Genomic DNA, 21,623 nt, shown 5'->3' with positions numbered 1-21,623 from the left:
GAAGATTAGCAGTGATTAAATAATGACAAGAGTAAGCAGTCATGTAAAGATACAGTGATTAGATAATGACGAGAGTAAGCAGCTGTGTAAAAATACTACATTGTTTGTTAAGCTGGTAGTGTGTTTTAAATAGACTAAGTGAAAAGCTGTTTAACTAGTATCAAACTTCTAAGTTTGTTCCATTGCAACTAATTCAAGGGATAGAAATACTCTAACATTCTGCTGCTGACATCTGATACTGAGTTTATTAGAAGCTATATTTGCTAATGATTGCACTATTGCAAAAAATAAAATTTTGTTATTTTGCTGGAAAAGCAGTTTGACCAGTTTTACCATAGTATGTACTTCACTAGCTGTGTATTGTTTTCTCTCTTCTGATCCAGGTGTTACTGCATTTGTAGAAGTTTGGTCATCTAACAGAACAGAAAATTACTCAAAAACCTTTGAACAGCAACTTCTTGATATTGGAGCAAAAGTAAGGAAACTATTTTGAAATAAATATAATAGGAAAGCTCTTAATTAAAAACTAGCTTGCTTGTTCTGCTTGTCATATGTATTTCTTTGTAGTATGAGTTTTTAAAGTGCAGGAAGGAAAATAATCACATACCTGAGAATAAATGAATGTGCTGTAAAATACTTCCTAGTGACAGATAGCAAATGCTTTTAAAGCTTCCCTATATCTATAAACCTCTTTGTATATTAATATGATAGCATGCATTTGTTGTGAAGTATCAGGCTTGCCACATACTGTGGGTAAACCAAATCTAAGTGTTGGAAACCTGTGGTTTACAAGTGTGTACCTTATGTTGTTTTGTTTTCTTTAACTTGTAGGCAACTGCTCTGTTGTTACTACAATATTTTTTAACCCAAGCACCATGACATTTTATTCTTCCATTCACTCTCCCACAAATGTGGTTTGACTCCAGAAAGTGCCAGTAAAAATATGTCTAAGAGTCTTTGTATGTGTCTCAGTGATTTCTTGCTCATCAAGTGTAGTTGACTTGTAGGTGCAAAATATGTTCAATTGCCAGCTGTAAAATTTCAAGCAGAGACCAAAGTCAAACTGGCATCTGCCCTTCTTGCACATTATCACCGGTTAATGGAGATTTTTTACAGCCCACATCATGATCTAAATACCACTTGCAAGAATTCCCAGTGCTTTTTAAGTGGGCATGTGTAGGTGTATCTTACCATAATTTAGGAAATTTTGCTGATCTCCCCAAAGCCTCTCTTTCCGGATGAATTTAGCTGAGATAGTATGACAGAACAGTAGAATAACTATTTTTATTATTTTTATAATACAACTCTAAATACAACTCTAAATAAATAACTCGAGTAGAAAATATTTCTTGTTCTTCTGTGCTGTACTATGAGATCTATTTCGATTATATTAGATTTTTCTCGCAGAAAAAATGACCACAGCATAAGGCTTCAGAATTCTTCAAGTTGATCAAAAAGTATCTGGATATGGTGGAAGGTACAGGCAGATGATACAGGTGAGCCTATTTAGCAGATCCCTATGACTGAAAAGGGATCCTGCCCTTCGCTGTTACAGACGCTTCCCTTTTATTGGGCTGAGCACATGATAGTAAATAGACATGGCTTACTGTGTCAGGAAAAAAAAATTCTAAATTAGTTTTTCACTAGGCTGTTGATTCAGACATCTCAAGCTAAGGTCAGCTGAGCAGCAGAGGACACCAGGGTTAGGGGAGAAGACAAGAGAGGTGAGAGGGAAGTGTAAAGTGGTGCTCCTCCATAATTTGGAGGCAAAGCTACATGAAGCATCTGTCTCCTTAGGACACGGGCTGTGAGCCAGATACTAGCATAAGTGAGTAAGCAATTGTATCTGGAGTCATAACTTATTCCAAAAGAGATTCATTGTATACCTAGATACTTAATTATAATTTTTTTTTTGTCATCTTAGAAGTAATAAACCATCTTGCCACCAGAAATCTTGGAAAAAGCTGAATAGTTTTCTTAAAGCCAAATATAGATCCAACGTGTTGGGAGCCAAGTATAGCGATGCAATTGAGAGCACAACAGAAAGCTACAGAGCTATTTCTATTTGGCAGTGTTGAGAAGAGGCTGCTGTAAAATATGAATTGTATTGATCTCACCATGTCAACAATCACAACAACTGATCAAAGAGTTTTATATGTAGGACGTTTAGTCTCCACAAAAGGAAACTTTGGTTGTGAAGAATGGAGTATCTATAACTACAAAGTTATCACTTAGTTGTCAGTAGAGGCTGATAACTGAAAATTTGATCAGTTGTACAACATAATGAAAATATCAGGTGTGATATTAGCTGTACTGACTTAAGTTTTCTGTATTTTTCACCTTTTAAAGTGTTCCCATATGAATTTTTTTGTTTGTAGTACCTTCAGCCTTCCCTCAAAACTAAAAATGATCTTTATTGATGAGAATTATTTTAAGGAATGAGGTTAGATGTACTCTTTAAGCCTGTGAGTTCTTTGCTAAATAAATGATGTAGTCTAGCGTTTCTTTGGATAGTGGCAACTACTTTTTGTACTGTCTGCTGCATAAGAAATTATGTTGGGCTACAATAATAAAAATGTTGTAAGATTGGTGATACAACTAGAGCAGAGCAGGGACATGAAAATGGTAACCTAGAGAAAAGAAGTTTGAAAACAAAAGACTACTCTAGCCCTCTAGCGTGCATTGCATTGGCTTGACTAATGCGACTTGGGTTTTGATTGCTTGAGGCTTCTTGTGAAAATGGGAAAGATCAAGAGAGTCCTTGACATGATTTTTAGAATAAGTTTTTAGGTTAATGGTTTGTACATTAAAAATGGACTACACTAGCTAGTTTCATTAGCATTTTCTGATTATCAGACTTAAAGATGAGCTCTCTGTGTACTTCTGCAGGTTTCAAAAACTTTGAACAAGCATGTGACCCATGTAGTCTTCAAAGACGGACATTTGGCTACATGGAGAAAAGCACAGAAGATGGGTGTAAAAATAGTTTCTGTACTCTGGGTGGAGAAGTGAGTAATCATGAATATAATGAATGTACCCTATTCCAGAGAAAATGTATTCTAGTATTTTTTTATTTAAAAACTTAAGTACAGTACCTGTTGTTTTTTTAATGTACTTGAAATAGTGATAAATCTGTGAGAAAATAACTTTCCTATAACATTATTCCTATTATAAAGCATATTACTTGCATAAAAAGGTAAAATGTTAACTCGTGAAAAACTAATGTGTTGAAGTAGTTCCATAGTATATTTGTTAACCATTCAGCGTTTCACTCCTTTGCTTTCAGATGGCATGCATAGGCTGTGAAAACCAAATATTTATGTTGAACAGAATTCTTGCGTTTTCATATGAAAAAGTACATTTCATCAGGGATCGTTTTTGTACTTAACTCCTGTAGACAGAATAACTCTTAGCAAGAAAGAAAAAGATCCATATGTAGTCTGGCTTTTAAGACATTTGGCAGGTTCAGAACAGCACTGCTTGAAAATTCTCAACTACCATATGGAAAAAGGTAAGTTTTAAAAAAAATAATAAAAATATCAAATTTCAGCTGTGCGGCCACTCTGTGAGAATTTGCTAGTCCATAGCTGCTTCTCTGAGTTTACAAAGTGGTTGTAAGGCCTAACTTAGATTTCAGTTGAAGTGCAACAACACAGTGTTTAAGAATATGCATGTGCTATACTTAAACGCTCTGATAAATTACTGTGATGATGCAAATTAAAATATAAGTCAAGTAGAGAGGCCCTTTCCTATACCAATTGTGATATGGAGAGACAGAAGTCTGCTAAGAACAAAAGTAAAAAAAAAAAAAAAAAATGGGGGGGGGGGTCAAAACTGAGCTTTGCAGCCATATAAATGTAGGCCAGTACAACCACAAAACTTGTGATGGAAATCCGTTAGCCAAAAAAGAAATTTATGCAGTTCCGCAGAAGCAGGATTTTTTTTTAAGAATGTCGGATATAGAAGTTATAACTGTATAGCTGCACAACCCAGCTAGCTTTAACATCGAGGAAGAAATACCTTAAGCTCTCAAAAATGAGGGTGATGAAAATTTAATTTATGTGAATATATCTTTCTGGGACCTGGTGCTATCCGAGCGTGTGAGAATGATGGTCATTTCAGTTGGAATCTTTGGTTATAAAATCGAATATGCTCTTCAGATGGAATTTGAAACCTTTGTCAGTGGTACTATAAACTATTTGGGGACTTGAATGTGCTATAGTAAAAAGTATCCCAGAAAAGTCTAGGTGAGTAGCCTAGGAAAGGCTTACCGCAAAGGAAGAAGAATGAGAGCTCCTTACGGGGAGAGTCTAGGACATGTTATATAGAAATGCTCTCTCTGTAATAGCAGTTCCACCACAAGAGTCTCCTCTGCAGTACTGGAAGGTATTGAGCAGATGAACACTATAGAAAGCTTAGACATAGAGAGAGCTGGATATATGATACTGTAGGGGACAGCATGGAGCTTTAAGATCCATGTGTAAAAGCCTTCAGAAACTTTCACTGTTGCTGGATACCAGCAACAAAGGAAAAGACAAGAGAGAGGATCTGAAAGGAAATCTTAAGCTGTTTTGGTAGGAAAGAGAAGGCTAGCATCTTCCTGGTATTTTTTGAAGCGTTCCTAGTATGCTCTGGACAAGGCAAGGCCTTGGTCTGTGACTTAGAAGATGAGATTGGTTGGAACTGGGGGAATCATCTGAAATAGATGTATTGTAATGCGGAGGAGGACCCAAGCTGTGAATTATGATTGAACTTTTCTGTAATCTTTTTCTTCTGCCATTTAGCTTAAAGTTAATGCCAAAGGGTACACAAGAAAATACAACTTAGATTGATGCATACTGTAGGCAGAATTCATAGGAGTGTCATAAGTTTGAGCAAGGTATAGGTCAGGAGCGGTAAAAGCTTACCTAAGAGATAGTAATGATAGTCTCACTAGTCATAGGGTTATTCAAATGAGGCACAGACAATAAGAAATTACAATGAGTCTGTGCTAGCATACATACTAAATTTTTTTTGTAATAACATGAGGGAACTGGAGTGCCTGACTTTAAATCCTATGCCTTGTATATTGAATATCTCAATATCTCAGAGATTAGGTAGGCAGAAGACAGTCTGTTGAACCCTGGGACGATGTAAACAGGAAGGACTGAATAGTATGGGCCAGTAAAATAGTGGTCCTATATGAATAGAGGCTTAGTTTGAATCTGAGAACCATGTAAGCAAATAACGCAGAGTTTGTATGAGCTGAAGCTTTAGTGTTAACAAAAAAAAAAAAAAATCATAGAATCGCTGAGGTTGGAAGGGACCTTTAAGATCATCAAGTCCAACCATTAACCTACCCTGACAAAAACCACTTCTAAACCATGTCCCTAAGTACCACATCTACCCTTTTTTTAAACACCTCCAGGGATGGTGAATCCACCACCTCCCTGGGCAGCCTATTCCAATGTTTAATAACCCTTTCAGTGAAAAAATGTTTCCTAATATCCAATCTAAACCTCCACTGATATAACTTGAACCCGTTTCCTCTTGTCTTATCACTTGTCACCAGGGAGAAGAGGTCAGCCCCCATCTCTCTACAGCCTCCTTTCAGGTAGTTGTAGAGGGTGATAAGGTCTCCCCTCAGCCTCCTCTTCTCCAGGCTAAACAACCCCAGCTCCCTCAGTCGTTCTTCATAAGGTTTGTCCTCCAGACCCCTCACCAGCTTAGTAGCCCTCTCTGGACACGCTCCAACACCTAAATGTCCTCCTTGTAGTGAGGGGCCCAAAACTGAACGCAGTAAATGGCTTGATTAACCAGCTGCTCTGTTCAATAGCAAGTGGAATATTCTCAGTATGGTCAGAAATGCTGTGAAATGTTGGTTTAGGAAATGTAATAGTAAGGGGCAACTTTCTAGTATAGACTGGGAATTGGGTGACTCCTGTTGGAGTGCAGTACAAATATTTTAGTTATTGCTTGGTCTTAATTGGTTTGTGGATGGCTCTTCAAATTATTTCAGAGAAACTTCTCATAAGTATGGCCCCAGTATAAAATGAGTGTTCACCAAAACCCAAGAAAATCTGTGGCAGTGCTCAAATTTAAAAAGGAGTCTACTTAAAATGGAAGAAGTTATGTTAAGAAGTTAAGACAGTGAAGGGAATAAAATTTTTGCGGCTGTCAAGGAGACTATTTAAAGCATAAGTCCTCTTAAGTGTATCAGAATGTAGATGTGTGAGGGGAAAATGAAGATTTTGGGGACTTACAGTAAATGTTTTCATAGCGTTGTCCCCTCAGCAGTAATCAAAAGTTAAATGGAATAGAACATAAAACCTCATGTAGTGGAATGACGGCACTTTATCATGGTTACATATGGAATGTTACAACATGCAAAATGATTGACAGCTTTGGGATCCCTGAAAAATAATATTTTAGTGCTGCTTCAACTCAAATACCTCAACAAGCAACCTAAAAAAAAATCAAAACCCAACAACAAAAAGTACCCTATATAAAATAGAATTGTGGCAATCTGTGTTCAAAATAAGAACGCTTTGTACTTCCAAATCATAATTAGGAAACTCTACTGGTGTATTCTTAGTACAGTAACTCACTCATGTCACAAATAAGATAGATAAATTATTTACATTCGTATTTGTCTGCAAAGTAAAAAATTCTTGTATTTAATGGTCAATTTTTTTTCTGTTTTGCTTCTCTGAATCAATGAAATCTCTGAATTTTAATGTAATCTGCATGTATGGTGATTAGTGTCCAGCATGTTGAATATCATCTCTATTTGATACTCCAGAGACCTCTAAATCCAGTTAGTTTGACAAATACATATAGTGGTTTGTCTCTTCTTTATTCAAAACTGAGTGTTAGATTATAATTCTACAGATACAAACTTTATATCAGTTAGATCACTAGGTGTCACTAGAATCACAGTTTTGAATGACTTCTGGGGGAATTCCAGTGTAGCCTATTAAGGTTCCATACTCTTCCATAATTGGTTTTATTATTTATTGTTTGAGAATAAAACTGTATTTACCTATTTTGATCAAAAGAAGTTTAATTTATGTATTAATAACAAAAGTCTTGTCTCAACATCACCCTTAATGTTCAAAAATACAGTAGATTGTATCATGTTCCAAGATAACATTAGTCCCACTGTTCTCAAAGACAGGAAGAACTAGGGTTAAGGTATCAGTTGGATTTTGATTTTGTAATAAAAAAAAAAGTCCACATAAATACAGATTGCTCCTCGATAAGGAGCTGGTTTTAGCATTGCATATACGAAGAGAAGGCAGAAGATTGAGACTAACGGGAAGGATGTAAAAGCCAGGATCAGATGAAACCTCCTTCCTCGTTTGCCTGAATAGAAGAACTTCCTCCCCCTGCCCCACCATGGCATTCCGTAGATTGTAGTTGGGAGTATACTGTCATCACAGTGACCAAGTTAAGGTTAAGTTCATTGTTCACTAGCTAGTGAAAGCCTACAGTCCTCACAAAAGTCAGGGCAACATTTGAGATTCATGAGGATCTGGCCACAGGGACTTCATACAGTGATTTTTGAGTGTGTGGAAAATAACGTGAGAGTGGGAATTTTTTGACTTTCAGAAAAGCAATTTAGAGGGCATCATTAGGACAAAAAAATTGTATCATGTCTGATACTTGGTGTGCAATATATAGATTATTTTTCTATCGTTACAGTAGATAATGACATTTTGAAAGATTCTTATTCTTAAACTCAAAAAAACCCCAAAAAACTAAACACCAAACCTGCTTTAATTTGTTATACAGGTGTCGAGAAACAGGAGTACATGTTGATGAATCCTTATTTCCTGCAGTAGACCCTAATGAAGGATTACCACTACTGATCAAAAAAGTGAGTGTGTGATTTTTATTTTTTTTTAAATAGGCCTAGAGTAGTTAACTTTAAAGTTTCAACCTGACTTCCTGACCTCAGGTATTTGAACTGTTTATTTTCAGAACATTCTTTAGACTGTACCTATTCATCTGAGTAGATTTTTAAAGGTAGACTATGGGTGTGATGATGCGACATCGCATCGAGAAAGGGTAATAAAAGTAGAGTTTTTATACTAGTAAGTAAAGAAATGAAGATTTAAATTAAAATGACATAATGATTAACTAATCGAAAAAACATGACTGCCGTGTGTCTTATGTTTCACTGAGTTGCGACAAACCCTAAAATCCTGGTATTTAAAAAGAAATAATATTTCAAGCCTTAGCTTTGCTACAAGCAAAAAAGAAAAGATGGTGACTTAGTCTCCTTTTTACTAAAATCTAACCTAAAAAAAATCTGTTAGGTGCTTTCTTATTTCATATTAAAGTTCACTTTGGAAAATGTTAACTTCTGTGATTATCTGTGAATCTCAAGGAGGTGATAATAAGTAGCATAAACACTGGTAATAAATAATTGTGATAAAGTAGTAGGCAAAGCATAGTTACTTCTGGCAGTTTTATACCATGTAATTAATAGTTTTGTGTGTCTTGTAGCACAAATGTATGCAGCCAAAAGACTTCGTTGAAAGAACTCCAGAAAATGATAGAAAGATGCAGAGAAGACTGGACCAGATGGCTAAAGAATTAGCTGTACAAAAGACAGCAATTAATGCTGGTAAGACCTACTTTGGACTAAGATTCAACTATCCTAAGTTATTTCTTTAAAGCGCTTGATGGGTTTTGGGTTTTTGTTTTTTTTTCTGTTTTCATTTTTTTTTAACCTTTGTGCATCTCACCATAGGAATAAAGCTGACTTAATTTTTACAGAGTTCTTTGCAAGTTTGTGGTATTGAGGCATATAAATATTAATGTCCAAATGCAATTTCTTTGTGTAGAAAATGATGTACCAGTTTTACTATTTGAAGACAATGGTTTGCTTGGATACAGCCCTGTTAATAAGATAAAAGATCAATGCAGTGCAATGAAAAGAAGAATAAAGGACATGAAGGAAAAAAGAGAAAATCTTTCTCCTACTGGTAAGAAGTTATATTTTATTTATCCATGAACATGCACAAATGATTACCATCTTTATTGATGAATTTTTGTTGTACTTATCTTGCTCTGGCCTTCAGAATCTTTTTCATATCTTACTTGATTGCATGTCTTCCCTTCTTCCCATGTTTCAAGTAGGTGTGAATGCTTTAGCTTTTAGTTTCTCTCTGTTTAAAAGCACAAGAAGTCATGCAAGACAGTGATCGCAAAAAGGAATTTCTTAATCACTGGACTGCTCAAGAAGACTAGTATTTAAGCTGGACTCTAAACATGTAAATTGGTATTATCGTGACTTGGTCAAACATTGCAGCAATGCTCTAAATCTTATTTCCTGTTAATGTGAATGCTGTACTTGACAAAGATTGTAATGTTATTACTTCCTGGCCAACAGTTTAAAAAGGAGTCCAAAATTGATGAGACATCTGTCCAGGTACTGAAGAACAGGCTTTAAAAAAATAACTGAATTTGAGTTACCTAACTGAATAAATCTGGTTGATTTCAAAATGCAGATCCTGGTGAATTAAATCTAGATTGCAGTTTTCAAATATTTTTTTGTGTGTTTGCTTTGCCTACTGTGAAAGTATTGAGGTCTAAGTCATTAGGTTTTGCCAGTTATTATAAAAAGTCTTGAAATATGGAGCATCTTTTGAGGGGGAGGGAATCTGTAGTATTTGAAGTATTAAGATGTCTATGTCAACTAGACTGTCAGTTTATAATTTCAAAAACAGTTGTGGGAAGAAAGTAAAGAACCAGTGATACGTGCATGCAAATTTAAATCTTACTTATTTTTGCATGGCTTGTATTTGTTTTCTCTTTGAGTTTTAAGGTAATACCTTCAAACATTTTGAAAAGCATTTCTGCTAGATGAAGGCTTTGCTGCTAATTACAGGATTTGACAGATTCTTTAGTAAAATGCCTCAGCTGGCTTGGGAAGGTCTATAATATTTTCTAAATGGTTTGCCGTCATTCTTTATTTGCAGAAAAATGTGATGCTGAGGTATCTAGAAAAACTTTGCTTAAAACTGTAAAATATCTAATAGCTTTTTGTTAGTATATAAATGTGAGATACTCTCGAGCAATCTGTAGTTATTTATATGGTTATAGTTAGTTGGGAAAGCAATGAGCTGTCTCTTACAATTGAGCTGTTTTGAAATATGAATAGATGGTGTGGAAATTTGTATGTCTGCAAATAGGGCTAACTAGTTTATTATTTACAAATTCCTAGCTTCACAAATGTCTCAAATACCTCCACGCAGTTCACCAGGAGACTGCCCGCTGTCTACTTGTCTCTTAACTAATTCAGAAGATACATTGTTACCAGGTAACTAACACAACTTTTTATATTACAGAAATTAAAAATAGAATCATAGAATCATAGAATGTGTTGGGTTGGAAGGGACTTTTAAAGGTGGTCTAGTCCAACCCCCCTGCAGTAAGCAGGGACATCTTCAACTAGATCAGGTTGCTCAGAGCCTCATCAAGCCTGGCCTTGAATGTCGCCAGGGATGGGGCCTCCACCATCTCTCTGGGCAACCTGTTCCAGTGTTTCACCAAATAATACATGGCCTGTATATCTTGTTTTGGAAAGTATGGTATACTGAAATGAGAACTGCATATATTTGTCATTTATATTTAAAGCTGAATTATTTTAGTTTTTCTTAACTGGCAAAGTATGTAGAAGTAAGAATTCAAGGAAAATGGAGCATGAGGAATCATATTGGGTAAATGTGTTCCTTACTGCTGTGTTGTTTGCCTCAACTTTGCCTCTCTCTTCACACCATTCCCCATTAATGGCTTCTTGTCCTGGCATGTTGTCAGTCTTCTCTGTTCTTACAGTAATCTTGTCTAGAATACAGAGTGCACGTGAAACAGTGTGATGTGGAAAGCAAAAAAAGAGAACTGAAAGAGAGAGAGACCTCAGAACTGAAATGTGTTCCAATTTTCAATCAAAAAACTTGAATTTAAAAGGAAACCTAATGTGTTTTCCAGCTTAAGTATTCAGGGATTGAAGAAATAACAAAAGTAAATTGGCTTTTAAAATGTTTTATGGTTGCAGATGAATTCAAGCAGTTTGTTATCAAGGTACTTATTCTCAAAGTTAGGGGTTTGTTCCTGTGGTTTGGCATAGTTGAGTTATGTCAGTGGGCATCAACAGCATTAATCATGTATGCATTGGGTATGTACATCAGACCTCATGTCTTCTGTCAGTCAAATGAGCAAAAAGCTGAAGTCAGATGCTGGTGTTTGATCTCAGTAGAAAGGTAAGGAGAAGACAGTCTTTAGAATTCATAATGAGCGTCATTGCACAGTCTGCGTACTCTCTGTTCTACTGCAACAGTAAGCTGTACCTCGTGCTCTTTTCAAGTGTTGTATTTTGTTGACATCAGACAGGAATTCTGTCATGATGGCTTACATGAGAGCAGGGGTGGCATCTTGTAGCCTGAGACACCTTGGTACGTCTTCATGCAGTGTTAGCGAGGAGTAGTAGCATAATACTGGAAGTAGCATAGCTATGCCAACAAACTTTTATTTTGATAAATTAGTTGTGTGCTGATGAGGTTGAACATCGTGACTTGAGAGCTTTACCTTGAGTATGTCCCTCCAGTATTACAACTGAGCAATTTAATTTTACATTAAGAACAGACCTCCACATCCTATGACAATATTCAGCGTAGTTTTGGTCTCTGCTCTGTGACAGTAGCCATTTTGTTTGTTCTTGTGAGATACATGAGAGTGTGTTGGTTAATAATAGTTTAAAAAGTTCAATAATTCAGTTTAATTTGAGGATCAAAGTTAAGACTTCCAATTGTCAATATGGGAGTCTGATCATGTCATGTGAAACTTCTCCTTTTATCTCCATGTATTTCATTTTTCTTAATTTAGCTAGCTACACCATATGTTTAAAAATATTATTTATATTTTGTAAAAAAATAAGATCAAGACTTCCCCCCAAACCAACAGGAGCGCTTACAGAAGGAGTATTGCTGAAACTTTGCACTCAGTGTGTATTTAAACAAAAGCGTCTATTGCAATAATCAGATCGTAGGACAAGATTTAAAAAAAAATGGATTCCAAATAATCAGAGATGCTAGCCTGTTTCAGTGGAATTTATTGTGAAGAGTTTTGAATAGATTCGGTGTATCACTACCCCCAAAAACATCTCATATGAATAGCTACAAGAAATGATATATTTTTCTACATTGTAATTATTTTTAATACATTGTGTTGATGTATGTGGTATAATACTGTGATGTTGTATTTAATTTCATCTTAACTGCAAAAACTACAAGGTGTTGGTAATGCTGTGGTAGTGACAATGACTATTGGTATTGCTACAGCTAGCTTTATCAATGTAAAATCTTGCTGCTTTTCTCCATAGATGTAAAAGGGCGTTGCTCTGCTGCTTTGTTTCAAGAAAGCAGAACAGATATCATGGGTACTTATTACCACATAAGAAGATACAACAGCTAAAGCTATTGTAGCATCTTGTCAATATAGAATGTGCTTTGTTTCTAATCCACTTTCTGTTTAGTTTTGATTACTTGCCATAAAATATCCAGAGGAGTGACGAAAACCTTGCTTTCTTCTTTTAGTAATTTCATGTGTATTTTACTAAGAAATTGGTACTCTTCCTGTTTTGTTAAATACATTCATATTGCCACTTCTCATATGTTGCAGGAGAACAAATGGAAGACTGCTTGAACTCAAGTTATGATTATCTTTGGGGAACTGATAAATTAAAGAGACAGAAAACAGAGGTAGTAAAACACACCTGTGATACTTGGCCTGATATTCATGTATCCATGAGTGCATCAGTGAATTCTGTCTCACATAGCTATGAGCAGAAGAGCTTAACACCAAAACAACATAGCAGAAGAAGCTTAAGAAGGGAACAAATTTTGCAGTGCGCTTTGGTTGATAAATTGTCCTCAGAAAAGAAAGATCTAAAAAAGTTTCCAAAGAAAAATCAGAAGGATGAAAATAGCATGACTACTTCAGTTGCAAATGAAAGCTCTCTTCTCCAAATCAAGGGCTTGGGTCATAGTACTCCTTCCAAAAAAATAGTCAAGTTAAGTATCGTTCCTTCTTTGATTGATGGTCTCTCTAGTTCACCTATGAATAGTGAAGACTTAAATACATGTTCATTGGATAGAAGCTTCCCTGTTGACAAAAATGATTGTGTTCTTGGAGACAAGAAGAGGAAGAAGCTACAGACACTACCTAGTTTGAAACTGGCTACCTCAGAATTGGGTGCATCAGGGTCTAAAGAGTTCTTGCAAGCAATTACTACATATAGCAAGTCTTTTTGTGCTGAAGAGGCTTCTTATGAAGACTTCTTTTCATCATCTAATTTGAATGAAAAGGAAGTAGAGGTACAAATACCAAAGGAATCACCAAATCCTCCTGAAGTTTCTTGCAAAAAGACTTTTACAAGCATAGACTCACTTGATGCGAGTTTCTGTAAGCCACGTAATTCTTCCAAGAAAAGTAGGAAAAAGTCTATTTCAGCAAATGTTATTCCAGTAAAGACAAACTTCAAACCAGCTGAGCTTCCTGGAAATGTGCCATTAAATTGTATATCAGGTGATAAAAAAGCTGACACTGCAGAAGCTCTAGATTCTGATGATGTGAATAGGATGTTTCAGAATGCTCATGAGAAATCCTACAGAACCAATGTGAATTACTGTACTCATACAAATGGTAAGTCGCTACATAGAGCTGGAAAATGAAAAGATATCATACTGCATTAGATATACTCATGCAACTAAATTGCAAAATGAACTGACATTCCCAAGGGAAAAATATTGCAGAATTACACCAAAAGAAGAGAATGCTGCAGTACTGACTTCATTTTTGAGTAAAATAAATGAGTGCATAGGATCTAAAAGAACACCCATTTGTTTTCCCGTATATTACAAACACAAAGAAGTCACAAGAGATAAGGAAACTGCTCGCAAAATGCCACAAAAGTAATGTGAGCCTTCCTTTCCCTCAGTGCTTGGTATTCTGTAAACTTTATGCTGCTCTTCAAAATCTGTTCAAGAAACCCAGGTCTGTCTGTTTTTACAAGAGCACCATAACATTTAATTGTTTATAAGTAACTCCTCATCATAGGGCCCCTTGTTCAAATTATTTTTATTTCACAAATTAAAACTGCTGCTTTAGATTAATTGCAGTTAAGGGCATAAAATCCATAGTGCAAAAAATATTTGAGTTAGCAATTTCGAACTTGTGCTATGATGAAGATTAAGGCATTTGAGGGAAGAGTTGCAATGTAAGCATCTTTTTCAACATCGCTTTTTTATATTGGACTGATCTTAGTTTTTAAAAATAATTTTAAGAGTATTTTTTATATTTGAGCGTTTTCATGTTGGCTTAGCCTAAGTTATTTCAATGTAAATGTATACTAGAACTTTCCTGAAAAATGTTCCTAACTTGCATTGGGGTAATCACTTTCAGATTTTGATATTTTCAGCTCTGTTTGTCAAGCTTTACATAGGGTTAAATATTTGTAATTATAATTGTATGTTTTAGTCATTTGTTTTCCCTAGAAAATTCTGCAGCACTGCAAGAATGAATTATATAAAATTAATTATTAACTTAAAGGGCTCAACAAACTTGGTATCAGACTTACGAAATCATCCAGGGGAACTGCTGAATGCTGACTGTGACTATACCTGTGCGTAATAAGTTGCTGAACTGTGAGCTGCTAGTTTGCGTTCACTACATCTGTATTTTAATACCTCAAGTGCATCATTATAAGACAGTAAAAAAAAAAGTTGATGCCAGTGTATGTTATACAAGAATAAATGTACACCTATAAATGTATGTACCCACTGTATGTGTGTTTTGCCATGTGGCAATGCACTAGAAGGTGATCCTTAAATTATGTATTTCTTAATGTCAAAGAACAGTCTGTTTTTCATTAAACAATCATGGAAACAAAAAGGGAAGGAGAAAATGTTTAGTACTTTTAAACTTAGGTATGCCAGTTAATTTTAGAGTTAATTCTAACTTTTAAATTTTAATGATTAAATCATGATCAATGTTCTAGCATGTTATGTTTTTATTTTCTTACTGGACAACTTGTTTAAGATAACAGATTTTGGAGGAGAGGAAAAGGGAACAGTATTCATCAAACAAAAGTTATCCAGTGTTTATACTTTTTATTCTTTTTCTTATGAACTTCTGTAAGTCTCAATTTGTATTTCTAGTGTTTTTAATAGTATTTGTGATATATCAGTGATGGCCATTTTCCCAAGTATAATGTATTCTGCTTTGTGCATCTATTGTGTATTCAAGTAGAACCTGAAGTTTCCCAGCTCAAATGAGCTCACTTAAAACTGGAGGGAGTCAATAATGAAAGATGAGTCATATTTTTCCCTGATAATGCAGGTTCTGTGGAAAGAAATGGAAATCTTGTTTTAAACTTACTACTGTGACACTGTATGATGGCATAATTGATTTTTATTAAATATAGGTTTAATATTTCCTTTTTTTCTTTGCTTGAATGTAAGTTATTTGTTGTCCCTGTTAATTAGTAAATAAATAGTAAATTGCTGGTTTTCTGTATGTTGTATGTGAATTGAAAACTGGTAAATATGGCATAATATTTTTAAAAGCTAAATAATTCTTTTCACTCATCACATATATACAGTTAGGAGTAATCAAGTATCCATATAAAATTTAATTATATCTGTATATATTTTAAATATCAAATATTTTTCTTGCCCATTTTTTTCCTAGTCATTTTAGGTCAGTGGCACTCTTACCCAGTGTCTTTAATGACAAGAAGTAGGATTAGATAAGCTTTCTCTCCACAGACTACTTGGAACGTTTGAATTTAAAGTAGAAGTGTAATATGCAGGCTAATCTGAAACTAACTTTTCAAATACTAATGTTTATGTTGTAGCAAACTTCAAGGCCCTTTGTAGGGTATACTCAAGGTTGCCCAATTGCCCAGCACAGGCATAAACATAGCTACTTATTTTCATCTTACTCCAAGTCATGAATCAAGTAGAGAACTGTCACAGATATAAGAGTTGAAATTAATTAGGCTTTATAAGACTATTAAAAGACGCTCTGCTATTCAGATTCACTTTTTCTTTTTCAGCTTTGTTTCTGGAGATGAAATAAATTTTATGCCCTTCTGATTAAACCGGCCATACCTGTTAAATTTCAGTGCTCTCTAATCAATAAGTGCTGTGTAACTGGGTTTTGTGTGTCAATGTCTAAATTTTTAGCAGTTACAAAGTGGGGAAAATGGTGGCTTTTCTCTATCATGAGTGTAAGGTTGTGGAAATGCAATAATACTGTCTTTTGTAAAAGTTATTGATCTACGTTACTAGAAGAGTCTAAGAACTTCTTTGCCGTTGATGTTGTAAATTGACTACATTTGAAAGTAAAGCAATCGGCTTACAACTTTTTTAGTAGGACTGATGGTAGGGTAAGTTGGCATTTGAACCACATGGTTTAGAATGCCACTACTTGCTCAGATTTGATGAATTCCTGTGACTTTTTGTCTGAAAGGTAAAACAATAAGTAATATTGGGCAATGAATGCAAGAGTACGCTCTTGTAAGGTTTTATCATCCTAAAATCATTTAGAAATTTGAACTCGGACTTAGTATTACTTCCAGTCTTAAAAATGAACTTAAGGCTGAGCTAAATGAATTTTAGGTATTTAAGGTGAATGTGGGAGGCAAATACTATCTTATTTGGTCAAAAGACATAAACTAAGACCCACTGGAGTGTAACGAATGTCGTTAAATGTTAAGATGGGGAATTTGGAATATCATTCTGTTATTTGGTGCAAAAATAATTAAGTTCAGTTTAGATGAATGAGTTTTACCTGAGGTGCTAGGTGTTTAATGCTGCTTAAATACTGTTTATGTCTTTAAAAACACACATGTGAAGACTTCCTTAGATTTGATGTGCCTTTTCTTTTTTCTTCAGTTTTGGAAGAAGACAAGCTCACTATAAATATGATGTCCTCTATTGAAATGTTATTATGTCTTTTTAAAAAATAAATGAGGGATAAAGAAGAAAACTGTTTCTTCCTTGTTTTGTTTATCTTCAAAAAAAAAAAATTAATTGTAACTAATTATTAAAACAAAAGAGGACACATTTTTCTGAACAGAGGAACAGGTTGAGGATTATTTTGATGTAGTCAAATTTACAAAGCCTGATGACGCTTGTCCTAGAGTGTAGAACTAATTAGGTAAAATTGTTCTAAAGCATTAACAGGTTCTCTTTGAAAATCTGGTGAGCACAGAAGCTTTCAGAATACTTGAGGAAATTGTGTTCTGAATAGCAAAAACTTGGTATTTGCCCATGCTGGAATAATAACTACAATAATAATAATAACGCCACAAGTTATTAAATATTCTGTCCATACATACCTGAAGGATTACTAATCATGACAAATTCAAACTTACTTTCTTGATTGTTGGGGTAAAAAACTGTGGATAAGTACAAAATAGTAGATATGATATGGCTTAATTTCAGTGACACTTCATTATGATATTCTTAAAGTGGAACACTATAGATAAAATTTTTATTAGATAGACACGATTAATTTGATTGAACAAAACTCGTTCATAGTGCCTAATCATTGCATTGCTTTTTAACTCAAAGGAAATATCAAATGGAATTTTGAAGATAGTATTCTGGTTCAAAACTTCTCACTGATGATAAATGATCATGAATAAGTAGCAGCTTAAATTGCAAATTGAAGTCGCTCTAATTTGTTATAATACTTCAGGGGGCTATCAGGATTGTTGATTGATACTGGTCATTAAGCAATGCTTTAGAAAATAATTTAGGGGCTCTAATGGACCACAGTGGCATGAGTTACCTTCGTATTTGAGCTAAATTTAGGGATAACTAACAGTGGGTGGAATTGCTTCAAAAAGTTTTGTTGACTTTATCTGAAATACCCTAGGATTTTTCATCTTTGGTAGCTTTTCCTTACTTGTGCCTGAGCAACTGCTTTAAAACGAAGCAATCGTGAGGAAAAATACAATAGACAGTGAAGCTTGAGACCTACAGGATGGAAAAGCTGGCAAGTGCTTGAGAAGTCCTGATAGTCAGGAGAAAGAAGTAGGAAGGGGATTGCAAAGAATAGTCCTTATTTATGTAATACATAAGACCCCCAATTTGATAATCAGAGATGACGGATGTCGTGCCCTGTTCCTGCTTTCCTGTAAATATGAGGAACCAATGAGAGTGAACCCTTACTGGAAAGAGGTCGGAGCATACGCCTCTTGAGACTTTACTTGCGAGTGGAGCGGAGACTTTAATTGCGGAGCTTGAGCCTTTGGATCATGAGTGGCAAAAGCAACATTGCACCACTTCTTACTGCGCCTGCCAAGCCACCTCTCCAGAAAAACCCGAAACAGTAGATCATCCTTTTACAGTGACTGAACTGACTTACTGGAAGCTAAGGGACGCGTACGTTGCTTTACCCCCATCTGCTAGGGGTAAAGCAATGGAGTTGACGATCTCCTGGCATCCTTTGCAGTCCTGTCATGGATTTTGTTTTTAAGATTCAAAATACATGTTTAAAATAATCTTTTTTTCCAAGTAAAAAGAGTTAAATTTAAATTTCTTAGCTTTTTTTCTACTGTGTGGCAAGATCTTTTCTCCTGTTCCACTTGCCATCAGTCTTGCTCTGTGGTTGAAGATGATGAGCGTTGGTGCAATACCAAATAAAATCAACATAGTTAAGTAATTAGTTCTCCCTTTGTTAAATGACACTTTGTGTTTAAATATTGCATTTAAGTTAATGATTTTACCTGAAAGCCAGGTTTACTTGTATTGCACAAAAATTACAGTACCATTGTGTAATTTAGCATGAAACTTGCAACTTTAGTGTGAAGAAGTGATGAAATTTTGACTAGTTTACAGGCTATAATTTTAAAATTTTTTAAAAGTAATCGGTAATGGAAAATCAGTCATCATTTGTTGTGCTGGAATTTTTTTTGTTGTTGATCTGTCATCTCAAGGATTAAGAGTTCAAGTAACTGACAGGAAAAACAAATTATTCTTAGTTATGTATACAGTCAGACTAGTAAATATGGATAGTACCCTTCAGTATTTTCCAAAAGTAATGAGAAGCAGCTTATTTGGGAGGAGCTGAATTTAGGGCACTTTTCATTTTTAGGCCACTAATTATTAAACTTTAACTGGTCTCATGCATTTCTTTGAAATGAAAAATTTACGAATGTTCTGAAGTAGACTCCATCAAATTAAATTTGAAAGAAATTATCTACTTAAATTTTCGGTAATTAAAACTTCATTGATCAAAAGATAGATCAAAGTTTTCCTTCTTATACAGCCTAAGTTATCAAATTATTAAAAAGTTTATTATTTAGTGCTTATAAAACCATCCTGACAGTGTTGAAGAATTAAATATATGTTAATTCACAAAATAGGTGGTGAAAAGTACAGCTTTTTGGCAGCCAAATTAGAGTACATTCTTTGGATGGTGCCTTTTTCTAAATAATTACACTGATGTACTGCATGCCTGCTAACAGCTTGCTAAATTTGCTTGCGAAGTGCTGTTTGAAAACATGTTTCAGACCTTCATGTCATTTGAGATAAACGCAGTGTGTACTGAAAGCATTGACATTTCAATAAGAAAGGAAAAATGTAGCCACTACTGCTTCAACCTCTCAAAACAACTCTGTATTCAGACAAACTGCAAATGTTGTAATAAATAGAAAGCAATTTAGCTGATTCTGTACATGTGGTTAATGTATGGTTTTCAAAATATTGGAAATTGGGAGTTCTACAGCTAGTTTATTTACAAGATCAGCCTACTGAAAGATGAAGTCAGATGCCTGAACGTCATTCTTTTTTCCATAAATGAAATACAATGGAAAAATAACTGGTACAAATTACTAACTTAGGTATCTTAATTGTTCGTAGCTCTACGTGCTGTTATAAAATAATTGGTGGCAGTTTCATTTCACAAGATTGCATTTTTCATTCCAAGTTTCTAAATTTATAATACACTTGGTTCCTAGGTGATGAAAATGAAGTTTCAGAGTGTCATGTTACTGCTGGCTCTCTCGAAGTTTTTAATGAACAAAAGAATAAGCGCAATGGGGGGTTAAGAAAAAATAGAAGACTCCAAAAGGTCAGTTTAATTGGACATATTGTTTGTTAAGCTCTTTCTTTTTCGTGAAAAATCACTGAGTGCCTTTGTACAAAAAATGAAATGCATTCTTTATGCACTATCAACTTAAAAACTTTTCTGAATCTCACTTTCCTTGAAATGTTATAGGAATGGTGTTCAAAGATGATATGTATAACCATGGAACTCAGCTTTCTGGTAACTTGGGGTGGTAGAGTTGTGCCGGGTTGACATTGTAAAGGAGGTTGGTAAGCCTGCTTAAACTGTTTTAGTTGAAAAGCCGCTGAAGTAACCTGAAAACATGCCTAACCTTTTTGGAGGAGTTACTACACGGGGGTTTTGTTTGTTTGTTTTATAGTTGATCATCTCCAGTGGATGTTTCTGCAGGATTGCAGGATAAAGGTTTATTCAGTATTTTCTTTTAGGTTCAAGTAAAGCTAAATTTCTTAATTTACTATTTGAGCACAATTTGGATGCAAAAATATAGGTGAGAGGATTATGTTTTTCCTTTCTAAAAGTTTTGTTCAAAATGAATATAAAACTGATTGGAGTGCTGTGTCCAGTTCTGGGCTCCCTGGTTCAAGAAGGACAGGGAACTGCTGGAGAGGGTGCAGCAAAGGGCTACCAAGATGATTAGGGGACTGGACTGAGGGTGGCAGAGCACTGGAACAGGCTGCCCAGAGAGGTGGTGGAGTCTCCGTCTCTGGAGACATTCAAAACCTGCCTGGACGCGTTCCTGTGCAACCTGCTCTGGGTGACCCTGCTCTGGCAGGGGGTTGGACTAGGTGATCTCCAGAGGTCCCTTCCAACCCCTACCATTCTGTCATTCTGTGATCAGGACAACAAATAGTTCTTTTTATCAGTAAGTCATACAATGAAAATGAGCAATGAATTATTTTGAGAATGGGAAGTCCTAAAGCACTAAAAGTTGTCTGGGGTAATTAATTATACGAAATAAATTAGGCAGGTGTTTTCTTGGTAGCTATTGGTGGAGTTTCAGAGAGATTGATCACAGATTTTGATCCTCTTATATGTAGAAGTTCTGAGCAGGTGCAGTCACTAGGCTGTTCAACCTTTTAAACATCCTGAAGGTGGGATATCAATCTGCATGGACCAGTGATCTGGCTTAAAATTATTATTTCACTTCTTGCCCGCATCTTACTGCTTGTTACTTTTCTGAAGTATTTGTTTACTTTTTTCCTAAATATATACATATATTTTATTTGTATAACCAATAAGTGTAAGTATTATATAGCATGCATAAATCAACTTCGCTCTAGATCCATGAGTAGAAACATTATAAGTCTACTTTTAGGCTAAAGCACTTATCCAGAACAGTTTCATTTCCTGCCACAGAAACCTGACTAAAGCTGCTAAATGTATATCCATAGTCAATGGCTCTTCCTAAGGCTGTCGCAGAAACAGTGCTTGGAGATTTACCAGATTTGTTGGTACTGACTCCTTCTGCTGTATAATTATGCTACAAGAGCATTATA

General features: G+C 35.2%; 1 protein-coding gene across 3 annotated transcripts in view; it reads left to right on the top strand.

Moving 5' to 3' along the window:
• Nucleotides 1-381: 381 nt before the first annotated feature.
• The window catches only part of MCPH1 (microcephalin 1), a 136,533-nt gene continuing 115,291 nt past the window's right edge, over nucleotides 382-21,623 (top strand). Inside the window, exons 1-9 of one of the 3 annotated variants that reach the window (XM_063330337.1) lie at nucleotides 420-475; nucleotides 1,395-1,496; nucleotides 2,890-3,008; nucleotides 7,774-7,858; nucleotides 8,491-8,611; nucleotides 8,832-8,972; nucleotides 10,214-10,309; nucleotides 12,667-13,689; nucleotides 20,018-20,130. In XM_063330337.1, coding sequence (XP_063186407.1) covers nucleotides 1,488-1,496; nucleotides 2,890-3,008; nucleotides 7,774-7,858; nucleotides 8,491-8,611; nucleotides 8,832-8,972; nucleotides 10,214-10,309; nucleotides 12,667-13,689; nucleotides 20,018-20,130 — 1,707 coding nt within the window. In that variant the 5' untranslated portion in view covers nucleotides 420-475; nucleotides 1,395-1,487. Of the gene's footprint in view, nucleotides 476-1,394; nucleotides 1,497-2,889; nucleotides 3,009-7,773; nucleotides 7,859-8,490; nucleotides 8,612-8,831; nucleotides 8,973-10,213; nucleotides 10,310-12,666; nucleotides 13,690-20,017; nucleotides 20,131-21,623 lie in introns of all 3 variants that reach the window. The other 2 variants (XM_063330338.1, XM_063330339.1) reach the window with 2 other exon arrangements.

The sequence above is a fragment of the Chroicocephalus ridibundus genome, chromosome 3 (assembly GCF_963924245.1).
Source record: "Chroicocephalus ridibundus chromosome 3, bChrRid1.1, whole genome shotgun sequence".
Taxonomy (NCBI): domain Eukaryota; kingdom Metazoa; phylum Chordata; class Aves; order Charadriiformes; family Laridae; genus Chroicocephalus; species Chroicocephalus ridibundus.
The sequence above is the reverse complement of the archived record's forward strand: the minus strand, read 5'-3'. Positions and strand labels throughout refer to the sequence as shown.